The 18,717-nt window shown below is 36.0% G+C and overlaps 1 protein-coding gene across 1 annotated transcript in view; it reads left to right on the top strand.

The window, feature by feature from the left end:
* The window catches only part of KMT2C (lysine methyltransferase 2C), a 470,642-nt gene that overhangs the window by 391,616 nt on the left and 60,309 nt on the right, over positions 1–18,717 (top strand). Inside the window, exons 34-40 of the mRNA XM_042782218.1 lie at positions 1,802–1,875; positions 2,992–3,174; positions 8,765–10,642; positions 11,319–11,611; positions 12,935–14,742; positions 15,619–15,730; positions 18,196–18,274. Coding sequence (XP_042638152.1) covers positions 1,802–1,875; positions 2,992–3,174; positions 8,765–10,642; positions 11,319–11,611; positions 12,935–14,742; positions 15,619–15,730; positions 18,196–18,274 — 4,427 coding nt within the window. The remainder of the gene's footprint in view (positions 1–1,801; positions 1,876–2,991; positions 3,175–8,764; positions 10,643–11,318; positions 11,612–12,934; positions 14,743–15,618; positions 15,731–18,195; positions 18,275–18,717) is intronic.

Below are 18,717 nucleotides of genomic sequence, written 5' to 3'. Positions count from 1 at the left end.
GATACTGCCTCGGAAACCCAAGGAGGGGTCGCTATGAGTCGGCCAACTCGACAGCAAATAACAACAACAGCAATAACATATATATATATTTTATATATAAAATATATATTATATATATATATAATATATATATTTAGAAGATAAAGTTAGGCTAAATTGGAGTCAATTATAAGTAGTGTTGATAATGAAACTAATTTAGTGGTATCTTACCTTTTTCATACTTTCTATCCATTACCATTGAGGAGCTCTTGTGGCATAGTAATTAAAGCATTCATTTGCTACAAGGTTGGCAGTTCAAACCCACCAGCCATGCTCCTCAGGAAAAAGATGAAGCAGTTTGCTTCCATAAAGATTTATAACCTTGAAAACCCTATGAGAGAGTTCTTCTCTGTCCTAAAGGGTAAGTTGGAATCAACTCGATGGCAGTGGATTTCAGTCTTTTGAATTATCCATGAATGAACCAGAGGATGAAACATTTGGATTAATGAATTATCAGGTATAGAATATTTATAAGACAAACCAGGATTAAAAACGTTATTTAAACTTTATTTTGTAGTTTCCCATCTGCCTGTCAGCACAAAAGCTCCGTTAAAGTACTATTGGGTATCTAGAAGTGGATTTTCTTATGATTGACTCCTGCCTTTTAGGTGCTTTTTTGGTATGGTCTCCCTTTGGTCCTTTATATCTTATATAGAGAAATAAATGATACCTTATCTAGAAGTAAGAATCACTGGTTTAGGGTTGGAATGTCTGTTAAAACAATAATCACATTCCTGGACTGCTTTTATACAAGTCATTTTTCCTTTGCTCTTTATAAATGAGCATATTTGGTTATCTCAAGTCACTTTTGTGTCAATGTAGATTATCCTTATAGCAGAGTTACAATTTTAAGTTATTTTTTTAAAATAAATTCACAGCATGATTCAAGAATCTCATGAAATACTGTATTAAGGCTTTTGGTGTCTCTACTGATTTTCATTTTCACTGGCTTTTAGAAGCTTTCTTTTATACACACACACACATATATAAATGTTTTGTTTGTTGTTATGTGCCATAGAGTCAGACCTGACTCACAGCAACCCCTCCTTGGGTTTCCAAGACAGTATCACTAAAGAAGCAGATTGCCCAACCTTCCTTCCAAGGAGTGGCTATTGGGTTTGATCGCCAGCCTTCTGGTTAGCACTCAACTGCCTTAGGCACTATGCTGCCAGAGATATGTGTGTGTGTGTGTGTGTGTGTGTGTATGTATGTACATATATACATACACATAGCATTCCGTATATATATACATGGAATAAAGCTCTTATAAATTTATCCTTAACTGTTAATCTCAACTTAACTTCATTTTGTATACTACCATGACATTGAATTTCATGGAAATGGCTTGAAATTAACTTTTCCATGTGCTTGTTGTATACAAATGCTACTGATAAGCTTAATCACAGTTATCTTTACTTTCTGTTGGTCAAATTGACAGAATTTTGATAGTTACATTTAATAAAACTTTTAGCTTTAGTTCTCGTGATGTCTTACAGGACTTGGATAGTTTATTACATTGGCTTAGATTTCTTTGAAGACTTAGCCTCTTGGATTTCAAAATTTCTCAAGTCTACAAGCCAGCTTATATGTAAGAAAATAGGTTTTATTTGGCATATTATATACCAGGAACTTTATACAGGAATACTCATTTATGAAAATATGACCTGAAGAAGATAACTATCAACAGTTAATCAACAGTTTTTTATGATTACACATCATTGCCATGGTTCTCTAAGTGCGCATACTTTGTTCTTTATTGTAGACTGGACTACCAGAGTGAAGCAGATTGCTAAATTGTGGAGAAAAGCAAGCTCACAGGAAAGAGCACCATATGTGGTATTTTAAAACTCCTGTGTATTTATGTCTGTAAACACAATATCTGAACCTTATGTTTATTGTCTTAGGCTAATAAAAAGACTTTCTGAAGCAGAAAATATATGTTAATATTTGCACAACTAAGAAACACTTTGCTTTTATAGTGATTTTCTAAGTCATTATGTCTTAATATAGAGCATGATATTTTTTAAGCTTAGTTAACAGAAAGAAGATATTAGGGATTAAAATTAGCTGTTAGGTGCATGTTTAATTAACACCACTTCAAAATTGTTTCATCTTTTCAAAAGAATACTAAACTTGGAGCCTGAATTAGAGTGCCTCAGTTTCTTTTGTAATAAGTTCTTTTCTTAGTAGATTCAATACGGAATCCTTGTGTATCAAGAAAGAACATACCTAAATACATTGAAGGAGTTATTGAAAAATGCTCTTTGCTAAGAATATTAGGGAATTTTATAAGATTCACAATTCAGATGGTGAATTCTCTTCTCCCAGAGAGTCAAATTAAGATTTTTAATTGTAGTCAAATCCTTGCTTTCATTTTAAAGCACCTTAAATTTTCATTACTGTTTCAAGAAATATATTTGTAATTATTTTCCAACTTGATTTCCAGTACATATATCTTCAGTGATGAAGATTGCTAGGATATAGGATAATTTTTTTTTGAGACATTGACCTTCTTTGTTTTCTTCTATTTTTAATGTTTCTGAAGAATTTCATTTAGTGTTAAGTTTTACAATTCCAGATTTTAAGTTTGGAGGATGTATTTCATATTTTCCTTTTCTCTCAATTGAGGAAGATACTAATTCTTCCATTTTATAGTGTCTACTCAGAAAATTAAGATAAAAAATAATAGGTTGTATCTGAGATCTCTCAGTCTGTTTCAGATACATAGATGGAAATGTGTCCTCTACTGATAGGTAACATGCTCTGTAAAAAAGATTGGTTAGTGTCTAGATACTTTTGATAGAAAAAGCTGTAAGCTCTAAGGATAATTTCTCAACTATTTAACCCAACTTATCCTTGCTTTGTGGTAAAGTTTACTCTAAGTTTTATTTTTTTTCTTAAAACATATTATTGCATCCTGGAGGATAATTTCTTTTTTCTTTTTTCTCAAAGCAAAAAGCTAGAGATAACAGAGCTGCTTTACGTATTAATAAAGTACAGATGTCAAATGATTCCATGAAAAGGCAACAACAACAAGATAGCATTGATCCCAGCTCTCGTATTGATTCAGATCTTTTTAAAGATCCTTTAAAGCAAAGAGAGTCGGAACATGAACAGGAATGGAAATTTAGACAGGTATGAGGTTTTTTGCATAAGTTTCTTTTTTGGGGGCAGGGATTGAAAGTTTACAGCGCAAATTCACTTCCCATATGATAGTTCATACACCTTTTGTTCATGACACTGGTTGCAATCTGCATAATATAACAAACAGCCCTCTTCCCACTTCCTTCCTCTGCTTACCCTTTTCCTGTGTCCTTCTTTCCAATGGATTGCTGCCCTGTGAGCTATCTCCCTATGCAAATACTCCCTTCTGGTCTCCATGGTTGGTTGATCTAAGAAGTGTACCTACCTGGTATAAATTTTCACTTTGTATGCCTATCTATTGTTTGACTGGAAGCCACAGGAGTAAGTTCAATTCCAGGCCCAAAGAATCACTAGAGGCCATAGTCTCAGGGATTTCACCAGTCTCTATCAGACTAGTAAGCCTCGTCTTTTATATATATATATATATATTTTTTTTTAATGCATTTTATTGAAATATAATTTATGTACAGTGAAATACACAAAACTAAAGTGACATGGGTCAATGCATTTGTTTTTTCCCAGTGTTCCTTCCCCTCCTCTCCCACTCCTGGCAACCAACAGAAAGTTTCCCTCCATATATAAACCTTTCCTTGACCCTCTGCAACAACAAACTAATACTATATTTGCCCTTCTGTGATTGACTTATTTAACTCAGCATAATATCCTCCAAGTTCATTCATAGTATGTGGTGTTTTGCAGACTCTACATTATTCTTTAGTGCTACATAGCATTCCATTATGTGTATGTACCATATAGTTTAGTCATCCACTCTTCTGCTTAGAGAATATGTAATTATTGGCAAATATGAATTTTTTGCTGTCATTTTTGTTATGTGCTTTTTCATGGTATCGATTTCTTTGTTCCATATAATTTTCTATGCTGAACTCATTTTGTTCATGAATCATGTTATCACTTCCTTCGTTGCTATTGTTTTAGTATTTGCTGAATATTTATACTGGTCCTCTTTTTTGATGTGAAGGTTTATCATTTTTCTTGGAGGTTACCCTGTGATTTATAGTTCTCTTCCCAAATTTAGAACAGTCCATTCTATCTTGTAGTTGTCTTGACTTCCCTACCATCTAGAAGTTCTATAATGACACAGGTTTTTTTCCCTCTTTTTGGTTTGTAGTTGTCCTCATTTGTTGGTTGGTGTCTCTGGTTCCATTTACAATCTTGTAGGCTTATTTACTTTGGATCCTTCCATAGCTGGGTTGATTTCTGGGTTATCATCATGTGAGTTAATGGTCAGTTGTTGTTGGCTGCTGTTGTTTCTCTGACCAAAGGGCTCCCTTTAACATCTCTTGTAAGGTTGGTCTCGTTTTAACAAATTCCCTTAATTTCTGCTTATCTGGAAATGTCCTAATTTCACCAACATATTTGAGGGACAGTTTTGCTGGGTACATAATTCTTGATTGGAAATTTTTCTCTTTCAGTGTTTTATGTATACTATCCCCTTGTCTTCTCACCTGCATGGTTTCTGTCGAGAAATCTGAGCTTAGTCTTACTGGTTGCCCCTTGTAGGTAACTTTTTGTTTTTCCCGTGCTGCTCTCATGATTCTTTCTTTGTCTTTGGTTTTGGTGAGTTTGATGATGATGCGTCTTGGTGATTATCTTTTGGGGTCTATTACTGTTTGAGGTTCGTTGGACTTCCTGAATGGATATATTCTCATCTTTCATCATGTCAGGGAAGTTCTCTTCCAACAAATCTTGGGCAATTTTCTGTGTGGTTTTATTTTTCTCTTACTGCTCTCTGGAATTCCTATTTCATGTAGGTTATTCCTTTTGATGGTATCCCGCATGAACCTTAGGCTTTCTTCATTTTGTTTTGATCTTTTTACTGATTTATCCCTTTCCAAAAAAGTGTTCAAGTATTTATCTTCAATCTCCCTAATTCTGTCTTCCATTGATTCAATTCTGCTCCTTTGCCCATTCAATGTCTTATCTATTCCTGAAAATTTAGTATTAATCTTCTGGATTTCTGTGTGTAGATTTTGTATCATTTCTAATTTTTTTTTATTTATTTTGTCATTCTGTTCTTGTATTGTCTTTCAAAATTGTTCTAGGGTTTTCTCTTTGTTTTCCTTGATCTGTCTCTCAATTTGTTGAAGATACCTAAATATAATTCTTTTGAATTCCTTATTGGGGAGTTCTAATGCCACATCTTCCTCAGGGATGTGTTTTGGATCTGTATCCTGGTCCCTTGTTTCTCATGCTTTATCTTGCTTCTTTATGTGGACTATGATACTCTGTTGTCTCTGAGGCATTGTGACTTTTTTGTGTTTATATTCAATTGGTGATTGTATGTTGGAGTGACTTGCCCACGATTTTCATTTTCTTTTTTTATATGTTATCTATACAAGCAGGGTACTGTGCTCCTCTATTTGCTAGTTGACAGCACTTATACACTCACCACGTGTCTCCTTTCCTGTTGTCAGCCTTTCATATGTCCCTGCTGACCTTGGCAAACAGTGTCTATTCTTAGGTCCCTGGAATCTGAATGAGAATGCTATCACTTTAAAATCCAAAATGGTTGCCACTTATAGAGATTCAAAATGGCTGCACCTTCGGTCACTTTAAATCTCCAAAATGTCTGCCACTTATAAACATTCAAAATGCCTGTGCCCTCGGTCACTTTCAGTATTCAAATTGGCCTCTGCTTGTAAGCATTCAAAATATCTATGCCTTCGGTCACTTTAAATATCCAAAATGGCTACTGTGTGTAAACAATCCAAATGGCTGTGCCCTCCAGACAGATCGTCTCCCTCCTTGCTGTTTCCCTTCCTAGTCATAGGCCACCAGTGCAGTCGTCTCTGCAGCCCTTGGTGACCAGGGTTGATCTTTAGGTCAGTTCTCAGGTCCCAACACCACTTGGAAATATTCAGGCTGTTGGTCCCATCAGAGTAGCTGACAGTCCGCAGCTCTGACTGTTTCTGTACTCACTGTTTTCATTCAGGTTTTTCCACTAGTTGGTGCCTAATCCACTTGTGCATAGTTCCTTTCAGAGTTCAGGGCCCCAGGATTAGCTTCTATATCTTTGTCAATTGGTTTTTCTTTTCTTTGTTGAAGAGGGTCTATGTCACTTGTCTGCCTATCCCTCCATCTTAGCAAAAGTCCCCAAGCCTGGTCTTTTTATAATTTTGAGTTATGTTCTACATTTTTCTCCTACTTTATCCAGGATTTCATATATTGATCCCTTTCCAAGTGGTTGACAGTGTTAGCCAGACATCTACTTCTGGTCTCAGGGTTATGTAGGCTGAGGTTCACATGGTCCACTTGTCCCTTGGACTAATTACTTCCATGTGTCTTTAGTTTTTTCATTCTTTGTTCCAGACACAGAGAGACCAGTAGTTGCATCTTCAGTGGCTGCTTGCAAGCTTTTAAGACCCAGTCACTACTCACCAAAATTGGATAGAGAACAATGTTTTTTTATAGTATGTTGTGCCAATTGAGTTTGATGTCCCCCATAACCATGGTCCTGTGCCCATGGACCCAGTGACTCACTACATTAAGGAGTTTGGCTGTGGCTAAGAAGTAGTCTTTACTTTGCTCTATTACCTCTATTATGTGTACAGATATTCTTATAGCGCATACAAATACATATGTAGAAATACCATCTCCAAACTTATATATATGTATGTATGTGTGTATATGTATATATATGTACACACACACACACATATATGTATGTATGTATTTATAAAACCAAATTCATGGCCATCAAGTCAATTCCAACTCAAGGTGATCCCCATTAGGTTTCTAAGGCTTTAAATCTTTAGTAGATTGCCCATATTCCTACCATAGAGCAGCTGGTGGGTTTGAACTGCTGTCCTTCTGGTTAGCAACCAAATGGCTTATCCACTTTGCCACCAGAGCTCCTAAACTTATATACAGTCATGGGTATATTCCCTTTTGCCTAGACATACCTGATCATTTAACCTTTCTGTGTATGTATCCTGATACAAAGATTTATCACTTAATTGTGCTTGTGAGGAACCTGTACGCAGGCCAAGAGGCTGTCAGGTGAACAGAACAAGGGGATATTGCATGATTTACAATCAGGAAGGGTGTGTTTCAGGGTTGTATTCTCTCACCATACTTATTCAATCTGTATACTGAGTAAATAATCCAAGAAGCTGGACTATATGGAGAACGCAGCATCAGGATTAGGGGAAGACTTATTAAAAACCTGTGATATGCAGATGACAACCTTGCTTGCTGAAGAAAACGATTACTTGAAACACTTGCTGATGAAGATCAAAGACTACAGTCTTCAGTATGGATTATACATCAACATAAAGAAAACAAAAATTCTCAGAACTGGACTGATAAGCAACACCACAATAAATGGGGAAAGACTGAAGTTGTCAGGGATTTCATTTTACTTGGATCCACAGTCAACACCCATGGAAGCAGCAGTCAAGAAATCAGACGTTGTATTACACTGGGTAAATAAGCTCCAAAGGACCTCTTAATACTGTAAAGTATTAAGAAGCAAAGATGTTACTTTGTAGACTGAGGTGCACCTAACCCAAGCCATAGTATTTTCAGTTGCCTCATATGCATGTGAAAGCTGCACAGTGAATAAGGAAGATCGAATAAGTGTTGATGCCTTTGAATTGTGTTCGTGAAGAATATTGAAAATACCATGGACTGCCAAAAGAACCAAGAAATCTATCCTGGAAGAAGTGCAACTAGAATGCTCCTTGGAAGCAAGAATGGCCAGAGTTCATCTTACCTACTTTGGTTGTGTTGTCAGAAGGAACCACACCCTGGAGAAGGATATCACATTGGGTAAAATAGAGGGTCAGCAGAAAAGGGGAAGACCCTCAACAAGATCACTTGACACAGTGACTGCAGTTATGGAATCAAGTATAGCAAGGATTTTGAGGATAGCGTAGAACTGAACAGTGTTTGTTTTGTTTTACATAGTGTCACTATGTATGAGTCAGAGTCAACTTTGTGACATCTTATAACAAGAACAGTAACCTATGTATCCACCTATAGGTTACTGTTTGTTATTACTGATAATACAGTGTTGTGTGTGTAAAAATGTTTGTCTTTGTTGTCTCTACCTCTTGTGTACTTCTTTGTGTCTTCCTTTTCCTTAGTGTTAGTTTGTTGGTCATTCACTTTAAGTATATTGATTCTCCCTTCACCCAAATCAGTACGTTTCTCTTACCTATCTAGCAAGTTTTCCCTCCCCTTCCAAAAAGTTGTTTTGTTAAATTGCATTTTTGCTTTTGGGGGAGAGAGCTAGTATGTCATTATTAAAGAATATAATCATTAGTAGAGAAAGGAAATTTGAGTAAAAATAGACTTGTTGCCTTTCTCAGTATAATATTTTAAGTTGATTCAGGAAGTTTATTGAAATATTATGAACAGTATAATGGCCTAGGCATAATGTTGCATACTATGATGAGTAATAGTCTCTCCTCTTTGGGAATATATAATCTAATAAAATAACAATCTGGTAGCAGCTGATATCAAACTAATTCTTTTTCTGGTGCTAATTTTCTTTTTTTCAGGTTGATTTTTTTTCTTCCTTAACTATATGACTTCTTTTTCTTTACTATTTCGACAGCAAATGCGTCAGAAAAGTAAGCAGCAAGCTAAAATTGAAGCCACACAGAAACTTGAACAAGTGAAGAACGAACAGCAACAACAGCAACAGCAGCAGCAATTTGGTTCTCAGCATATTCTGACACAATCTGGTTCAGATACACCAAGCAGTGGGATCCAGAGTCCCTTGACTCCTCAGCCTGGCAATGGAAGTATGTCTCCTGCACAGTCTTTCCATAAAGACCTGTTTACAAAACAACTTTCGAGTACCTCTACTTCTTCAACTTCAGATGATGTCTTTGTAAAGCCACAAGCTCCACCACCTCCTCCAACCCCATCCCGGATTCCCACTCAGGATACTCTTTCTCAGTCTCAAGCTTCTCAGTCACCGTCCCCACAGATGTTTTCACCTGTATCTTCTAACTCCCAACCACCATCGCCAGTGGATCCTTATGCTAAAATGATTGGTACTCCTAGACCACCTCCAGTAGGCCATAGTTTTCCCAGAAGAAATTCTGTTCCACCAGTGGAAAACTCTGGACCATTATCATCAGTATCTAGGCCCATTCAAATAAATGAAACAACAGCAAATAGGCCATCGCCAGTCAGAGATTTGTGTTCTTCCTCCACGACAAATAGTGACCCCTATGCAAAGCCTCCAGATACACCTAGACCTATGGTGACAGATCAGTTTCCCAAATCTTTGAACCTACCCAGATCTCCTGTAGTTTCAGAACAAACTGCAAAAGGTTCTGTAACATCTGGAACCAGTGATTCCTTTACTAAACCATCTCCTAGGGCAGATGTGTTTCAGAGACAGCGGATCTCTGACCCATATGCACAACCTTTGTTGACACCTGCACCTCTTGAAAGTAGTCCTGGACCCTTTAAGACTCCAATACAGCCCCCTTTATCCTCCCAGGATCCTTATGGATCAGTGTCACAGGCACCAAGGCGAATGTCTGTTGACCCTTACGAACGACCTGCTTTGACACCAAGACCTGTAGATAGTTTTTCCCATAGTCAGACCAGTGATCCATATAGCCAGCCTCCCCTCACTCCACATCCAACAATGAGTGAATCTTTTGCCCCTCCTTCAAGACCTTTTTCCCAGACTGTCACCATATCAAGGCCAATATCTCAGGACCCATATTCTCAGCCCCCAGGAACTCCACGACCTGTTGTTGATTCTTATTCCCAACCTTCAGGAACAGCACGATCCAATCCAGACCCTTATTCTCAACCTCCTGGAACTCCCCGGCCCACTACCATTGATCCATATAGTCAGCAGCCACCAACCCCAAGGCCATCTACACAAACAGACTTGTTCATTACATCTACAAATACTCAGAGGCATTCTGATCCATATGTTCATCCTCCAGGAACACCAAGACCTGGAGTTTCTGCTCCTTACTCTCAGCCACCAAGGCCAAGGATTTCAGAGGGTTTTACTAGGCCCTCAATGACAAGACCAGTCCTCTTGCCAAATCAGGATCTTTTCCTGCAGGCAGCACAAAATAGAGGACCAGCTCTGTCTGGCTCTTTGGTAAGGCCACCTGATACGTGTTCCCAAACACCCAGGCCACCTGGACCTAGTTCTTCGGACACATTTAACCGTGTTTCCCCATCTGCTGCCCATGATCCCTATGATCAGTCTCCAGTGACTCCAAGATCTCAGTCAGACTCTTTTGGAACAAGTCAAGTTACTCATGATGTCACTGATCATCCAAGGACTACTGCAGAGGGAAACTTTAGTGCATCTTCAAACTCTCCACTGAATTCCCAAAGTCAACCATTTTCCAGTGTCTCCCAAATTCCTGGACCTGTTCCGACTTCAGGAGTAACTGATACACAGAATACCATCAATATGACTCAAGCAGATTCAGAGAAATTGAGACAGGTAAACATAGTATATGTTCTCAGATGCTTTAAATGTATTATTCAGAAAAAGCTACTGATTCCATCAAAATGTATAATTTCTACAGAAATGTTAAAGTTTCTTTTGAGTCTGTAGAATTCATCATACTGCAAAGAAGAAAACAAATTGTTATAAATTGGCACAAGTTGAATTGGATTTATTCTATTTAAATCAAATTAGATTTGATCAAATTAGACTGAAATTACAATCTCAGTAAATCCATAAGGAAATTCTTAAATTGAAAGGTTTAAGTTTTTTTTTCTAGCAAGGAAAAGGACCCCCACTGTCAATTTATATTAGATATTCTTTCAAATAATTACATGTAACTAGTGTTTATCAAGCTTTGAAACAGATATTTTTAATAATTATGTAATGAAAGCATGGTTGTTGTTGGGTGCTGTCAAGACAATTCCACCTCATAGCAATCCCATGTGACAAAGTAGAACTGCCTCATAGGGTTTTCTTGGCTATAATTTATGGAAGCAAATTGCCAGGCCTTTCTCCCATGCAGTGGTTGGGTGAGTTCATACCACCAGCCTTTAGCTTAACAATTGTGCCACCACTAGGATTCACAAAGTCATTAACCTTAAAAAAAAAAAAAAAAAAAAATTATTATTATCAGAAACTCAGTTATTTCTTTTCCCCCCTTACCATTCAGCGGCAAAAGTTACGTGAGATCATTCTCCAGCAGCAACAGCAGAAGAAGATTGCTGGTCGTCAGGAGAAGGGGTCACAGGATTCACCAGTAGTGCCTCATCCAGGGCCCCTTCAGCACTGGCAACCAGAGAATATCAACCAGACTTTTACGAGACCTCCACCTCCCTATCCTGGGAACATAAGATCTCCTATTGTCCCTCCTCTAGGGCCTAGATATACTATTTTCCCAAAAGATCAACGTGGGCCCTATCCTCCTGATGTTGCTGGTATGGGAATGCGACCTCATGGATTTAGGTAATGCTTTTAATTTCCAGCCTTATTAGAACACAGATAAATAAAATTACTTTTTAATTGAATTTAAGAAGTTTTAATTAAAACAATTTAGACTTTTTCTACCTCTCTATAATTTTTGAGATAAAAATCAACTTTATTTTCCCCTGATGAGAGATCGTAGTGTTTTTTTTCTCTAAAGACATAAAGTATTTCCTTCATTATTAACTATATAAAATACTATATATTAACTATATAGAAATAGTGTTAACTATATTAACATTAAATTTGAAACCGTAATAATATAGTTTGTAATATCAGTCAAATCACATCATCTAAAATGTACCTAACATATACACTTAAAGCCAGCTATGATAGGGCAGCAATAGTGATAATTGTCCTCTGTCCTAATAGTAATGTTATAAATTTCCAATCTTTTAATTTTACAGTGTAAATATTTGTAGAAAATTTCAAATTTAAAGATGTTTTACCTTAGGAACTTTCCATAATGAGATAGGGTTATAAAATTATTGGTTGTAAATCATGATCATATTTCCTTTTTTATAGTGCCTAGTAGAAAGCTTAAAGCCTAACTTAAGCCTAACTCTAAGCAGATGGGTCTTCAAAATAGATGTTTTTTAGTCTTATACCTACCGCCATGTTCTACTCTCATTCTTCTTTTCCTTTTTCTTCCTCCTTTTTTTATGCCTTTTGCTGTGTTTTGAATTTTTTTGTAAGTTGCATTCAATCCTTTCTAGAATGAGATACAATATAAATAATAAAAACAGTCCTATAATTTATTCATTTACTAAATCTTTTAAAATGATGCCTGCTCATTCCTTTCAAGCCAGTAGGTTTAGTCAGTCTATTCACTGCATGTATGCTTTTGTCTTCTCACGTATTCTGAGGCCAATCAGTCTCTTAGTGTAATTTGGTAGACCTCCTACCTTGATGGAAACATCCCCCCAAATCAGCTTTCTTTATGAAGCCTCCCTAAACATAGAAAAAAGAAATGAACTCTTGATCACAAACATCAGTAGCGTTGTGCTTATTTCTGAACAGTGTATTCCATCTGCTTAATGATTGTTCATTTCTCTTGCTTATGTTATCTTTTAGATGTAAGCTTTTAAAGCTCAGATAAGGTGTATGTTATAGGATACTTAGAAAAAATGTACTTGTGTGTGGGTACTTTCTAATGATGATACTTTGTTTTTGCCTAGTCATTCTATTTGACAATAGTAATTTCGTGCCTAAGTTTAATCTAAAGTTTCCTTTCCTTTATTCAACCAAAGTCTAAATTCATATAATACTTTAAATTAAAATAAACTATTTGAATTTATTTTTTAGATTTGGATTTTCAGGAGGTAGTCATGGTACCCTGTCAAGTCAGGAGCGCTTCCTTGTGCCTCCTCAACAAATACAAGGATCTGGAGTTCCTCCACAACTCAGAAGATCAATATCTGTAGATATACCTAGGCCTTTAAATAATTCACAAATGAATAATCCAGTTGGACTTAGTCAGCATTTTCCACCACAGAGTCTGCCAGTTCAACAGCATAACATATTGGGCCAAGCATTTATTGAATTGAGGCATAGGACCCCTGATGGAAGGCCACGGCTGCCCTTTGGTGCTTCTGCTGGCAGTGTTATAGAGGCACCATCTCATCCAAGACACGGAAGCTTCATTCCCCGGCCAGACTTCCCGGGCCCTAGACACACAGATCCTGTAAGACGACCTCCCCAAGGTCTACCTAATCAGCTGCCTTCGCATCCAAATTTGGAGCAAGTGCCAGCATCACAGCAAGAGCAAAATCATCCTACACATTCATCTTCTGTGGTCATGAGGTCTCTGAGTCATTCCTTAAGTGGTAAATTCTCAGAGTCGTCTTTGTCAGCATCTACACCAGCAGAAACACCAGCTGATAATTTACAGATAACCAACCAGTCTTCTGATGGTCTTGAAGAAAAACTTGATTCTATTGACCCATCTGTAAAAGAACTAGATGTCAAAGACCTTGAGGGGGTTGAAGTCAAAGACTTAGATGATGAGGATCTTGAAAATCTAAATCTGGATACAGAAGATGGCAAGGGAGATGAATTGGATACTTTAGGTAATTTGGAAACTAATGACCCCAACCTGGATGACCTCTTGAGATCAGGAGAATTTGATCTAATTGCGTATACAGATCCAGAACTTGATTTGGGAGATAAGAAAAGCATGTTTAATGAAGAACTCGACCTTAATGTTCCAATCGATGATAATCAGTGTATGTCTATTGAACCAAAAAAAAAGGAGCATGAAGACAAAACTTTAGTTCTTTCTGATAAACATTCTCCACAGAAAAAATCCCCTGTTACCAGTGAGATAAAAACAGAAGTACTGTCTCCAAATTCTAAAGAGGAAACAAAACATGAAATTGAGAAAAGTGAAGGTAAAACTACTGTTGATATTCCCTGCTCACCAGCTTCTAATAACACAGACCTTAACAATGGAGAAAAGGATTCTTTAAAGCCTTGTAATCCAGAGCTACCTGAGAAAAGAACTAATCAGGAAATTGCTAACACCAACACAAGTGCTCAAGGACCCACTCAGCTGCCTGCTGAAGATGTAATAAACTCTTGTGGCATAACTGGATCAACTCCCGTTCTCTCAAGTTTACTTGCTAATGAAAAGTCAGATAATTCAGACATTAGGCCATTGGGATCTCCACCAACAACTTTGCCAGCCTCACCATCCAGTCATGTGTCAAGTTTGCCTTCTACTTTAATGACACCACCTGGCCATGTTTTGGATAATACCATGAATTCTAATGTGGCAGTAGTCTCCAGGGTAAACCATACTTTTTCTCAGGGTGTGCAGGTAAATCCAGGATTTGTTCAGAGTCAGTCAACAAGTCACAGTTTCGGGACAGGAAAACCGACAAATCAAATTGTACCTCTCACAAATCAGTCTGGTACCACTGGCATGTCTGGACCTCAGCAGCTAATGATTCCTCAAACATTAGCCCAGCAAAATAGAGAGAGGCCCCTCCTTCTAGAGGAACAGCCTCTACTTCTACAGGATCTTTTGGATCAAGAGAGGCAAGAACAGCAGCAGCAAAGAAAGATGCAAGCCATGATACGTCAGCGGTCAGAACCATTCTTCCCTAATATTGGTAGGACTTTACTTGACTCTCAATAGCAATCAATAGGGCATTAGATTGGCCTTTAGTTTGCTTATAAGATTACATTGTTAAAATTATATTTGGAATAGTGTGCTAATGACATTAATATTCCTGTTCCTCCTCTAGCTTTAAAATGGAGGTGATTAATAATTTTAGATTCCTCTCAGATAAAACAAATGATTCAAAATTCTGAATTGCAGACATTATTCAATTCCATTTGCAATGGTATTGTTTCTATTAATAGTATTATAAATAATAACATTGACATTCTATTCTATATATATATTACCAGTTTTATCAAATTGGTCCATTTCTTTTTCATTTATGCAAAAAAGGTTTTTTCTCAATAGTCTCTCCTTATTAGGAGACTATAACATCAAGAAATTGAGAAATCTTTCTTTTTTAAGAGTCATAACTAATATAGTGGAATTCCCTAGTACTGGAAATAACTACAAATTATCAGTCATGATGCTACATTACTGAAAATGTAGTTCCAATTAACATTATAGAAATTTGGATGAAAGGGAATTGTTTTATTTAGTGCCATATCTTCCTTAAATTTGAAAGACTTCCTGTTTTAATTTTTGCAGGGGAAAGGTATTAAAGTAACTTCATTTATTAATTACTGAGATGAGATTAAATTCAAGATAAAGTTTTTACCATCTTATAACTCCTTAGTTATTATAGGTTAGCAGTCAAATGCATTATCCACTACACCACTAGAGCTCCTTATAGAAACCTATATGATTATTAAGTAATAAGGAATAAGTATAAATTACATAATGTTTGTGATTTTTCACTATCTCTTAGAATGCCTTGAACCAAGTACTATGAAATAAATAACTTTAAAATATATTTCTTCTTTAGATTTTGATGCAATTACAGATCCTATAATGAAAGCCAAAATGGTGGCCCTTAAAGGCATAAATAAAGTTATGGCACAAAACAATATGGGCATGCCACCAATGGTTATGAACAGGTAGGTGAAGATGTTTCTCATTCTTACTGTGCATCGAGTGCTTGAAGTGATTACTAGTTCCTAAAGAGAATACATAGAAACTCAAGAGTCTACTAGAAATGAACAGTAAATATTTATTGGTTGCTATATCTGAGAGATATGATCAGATGTAAAATGCTATATAATAATTAGTAGTTAATTTTCATTAGTTTCATGGGACACAGAATAATAGACAGCTTTGGAAGATAGACTTGATTAATCAGGAAATCGAAAATTTAAGTGTGAGCTCTTTTAAATACCTTTGATAATGTTAAACTAAGAGGTACTTGGAAGAGAGATCTTTCATCCTAAGTATATGAGAATGAAAAGATAAGCAGAAAAATGGAAATTAAACTATTTTGTACTGAGAAAAGAAGATAGATTGAGTCTGTGAATTTTAAGCCCCACCACCCCTTCTTCCATCAAAAAGAACAACACATAGGGAAAAAAATAGGCCATCATTCCAATCAGGATTCTAGGTGATTGGGGCAAATATGAATTAAACTCTCAAATAAAATAACCCCAAACTAAATTTGAATCAGGGAAAAAAATAAGTTATGAGGTATAGCTAAGAGAACATTTAGAAATCAGGAGTTGGAGAGTTTTATAAGCCTTTTCACTGCTTATAAATGGAAATTATGTATTGAGGAAGACTATATGACATGTTTGACTGTCTGAATTTCTGAAATTAAAAGTATTTATTCCTTTGAGGGGTATTAAATACTACAGGGCAGTGTCTCTCAAATTTTGATCATGGGCCACTATCAGAATTATGTGTTAAAAATGCAGGTTCCTTTGCTCTACTGCAGACCTGATTAAGAATATCTGGAGATGGTGTCTATGTATTTGTATCTTTGGTGAACCTCGTGAATGATTATTACATATTCTTATGCTGTTTGAGAACCTCAGTCAGTTGAGCGAACATGGGGCATCAATTTATCAATTTAATATCTTGGTGAAAAACTGAAGTAAAAAATAGAATGTAGACTTTTATGGACTTGAATACAAAACCTACATCAATTTAAAATAAACATGATACATCAGAGAAACTTGAAACACATGAAGGTATAGTATTTTTTTGTTTTTTATTTTGAGGTAGTTCGGAAATGGCTAAGAAGCGTTGCTGAAGTCAAAGTGTTTCTGATAATTTTCATTTTGGGGCAGCATTTGTCAATAGCTTATAATATGGACCTCAGAATTAGAACCTTGATCTTTCAACATCATATCTATACCAATTAGATGATGATGATGTTGTTAGGTGCCATCAAGTCAGTTCTGACAGTGACCCTATGTCCTTTGTACAACAGAATGAAATACTGCCCAGTTCTGCACCATTCTCACAAGCATTGCTATGCTTTATCCCATCATTGCAGCCACTGTGTCAATTCATCTTGTTGAGGATCTTCACCTTTTTCTCTGACCCTCCACTTTACCAAACATCATATCCTTCTCTAGGGATTGCTCCCTTCGGTCAATTAAATATATATTGATAAATTAGTCATGTATAAGGTGCACTGTTTACTTTCTTGGTAAGTGCTTCAAAGAAGTGGAAATGATAGTTCCCTCTTAAAAGTTGTGTGATATGTTTAATGAGGGCAATAGGCAATGAATAATATTTGGATTAAAAAAAGTATTCTAGACTAGGCCTGTAGTAGGGCAGGGGATGAAAGTATATATTTTAAATTTTAATAGTACTTAAATATGAATGTATAATACTCAGAATATATTTTGAAAATTGTGTTATGCATATATCTTGATATGTTAAAGCATTTGGTAACTCAAGCAAATGTTGCCGTATAAGCACTGATGTTTCTGTAACGTTTTTATAGCTTTAATTAGAATAAATAATATTTTACCAAATATTTTTAACCATATAAACTTTTCTTGGTCAGTCATTGGTAGTTGTGTTTGCTTTAGCATTAGCTATAGAAGCCTATTAAAATGTATGAAGCTTCTTAATTGAGAGACAGCCTTGATTTTAAAATACAAAATAGTTAAGCTACCAATTATTCTTAATAAAGATTGGAACAAGAAATAATTTTCTTAGAACTTATGGAATAAACCTAAGTCTTCATTATATTTTTATCCTAAAGATTCAACTTACTGTAATTTTATTTTAAGTTTCAGTGAGGCATATAACAGCTTAGTTGCTTTGTTATCTCAGCCTCACTAGTCCTTGTGAGGAAAGTTAGTTAATGTCTAAATCTTCCTTTAGTCATAAGTAAAATGAGGATTCTTAGAGTACATACTTCAAAGAATATATACAGTGAGGAATACATGTGCTTGCTACCACCAAAAAAAAAAATTTTTTTTGAAAGGGACTTTAGTTAGTGTTTTGATGAAGATGGCATGTCATTACTCTCATCTTGCCTGGAAAAGAAAACTGATAAGCATTTAAAATAATTTCTAAATACTGCTTATTTGATACTTAGTGCTTCCTTTCACAGGTTCCCATTTATGGGTCAGTCAGTGGCTGGAGCACAAATCAGTGAAGGCCAGAATCTCATACCACAGGCAATGACTCAGGTAATTCTTCTTGTAACTGGTCACTCTAGAATGCTATGAGAGTCTTACCATATTTGACTGTATAGTTAGGTCACATCTAGAAAGTGGCAGTAGGCTTAGTGTAGTGGCAAGTATATTATTGGCTCAGTGGAAATGGACATTTGTTTCTGTTTTTTTAAGGATGACAAAGGTTTAAAAATCCTGGATTTTAGAATTGATTCATTAAGTTTAAAACATAAATTCTGATAAAACAAAATGATGATTATAATCATTTTCTTTAGATATAGTTTTGTTCCACTGTTTATTCCTTGGAATAATTTAGCTTTTTGAATATTCACTGTTTATAATAGTCAGATTTAAATGCAAATATTTAAACAAACTATGTCCTTATTGTCAAGCAGTATTCCGCAGAGTAGAGTTGCTCGTTATATATAGTTGTGTTTTTTTTTTTTTTTTTTTTTTTT

The sequence above is a fragment of the Orycteropus afer genome, unplaced genomic scaffold, assembly GCF_000298275.1.
Source record: "Orycteropus afer afer isolate SDZICR_OR568_19922 unplaced genomic scaffold, OryAfe1.0 scaffold00264, whole genome shotgun sequence".
Lineage (NCBI taxonomy): Eukaryota > Metazoa > Chordata > Mammalia > Tubulidentata > Orycteropodidae > Orycteropus > Orycteropus afer.
Note: the sequence above shows the minus strand (reverse complement) of the source record. Positions and strands in the feature narration are given on the sequence as shown.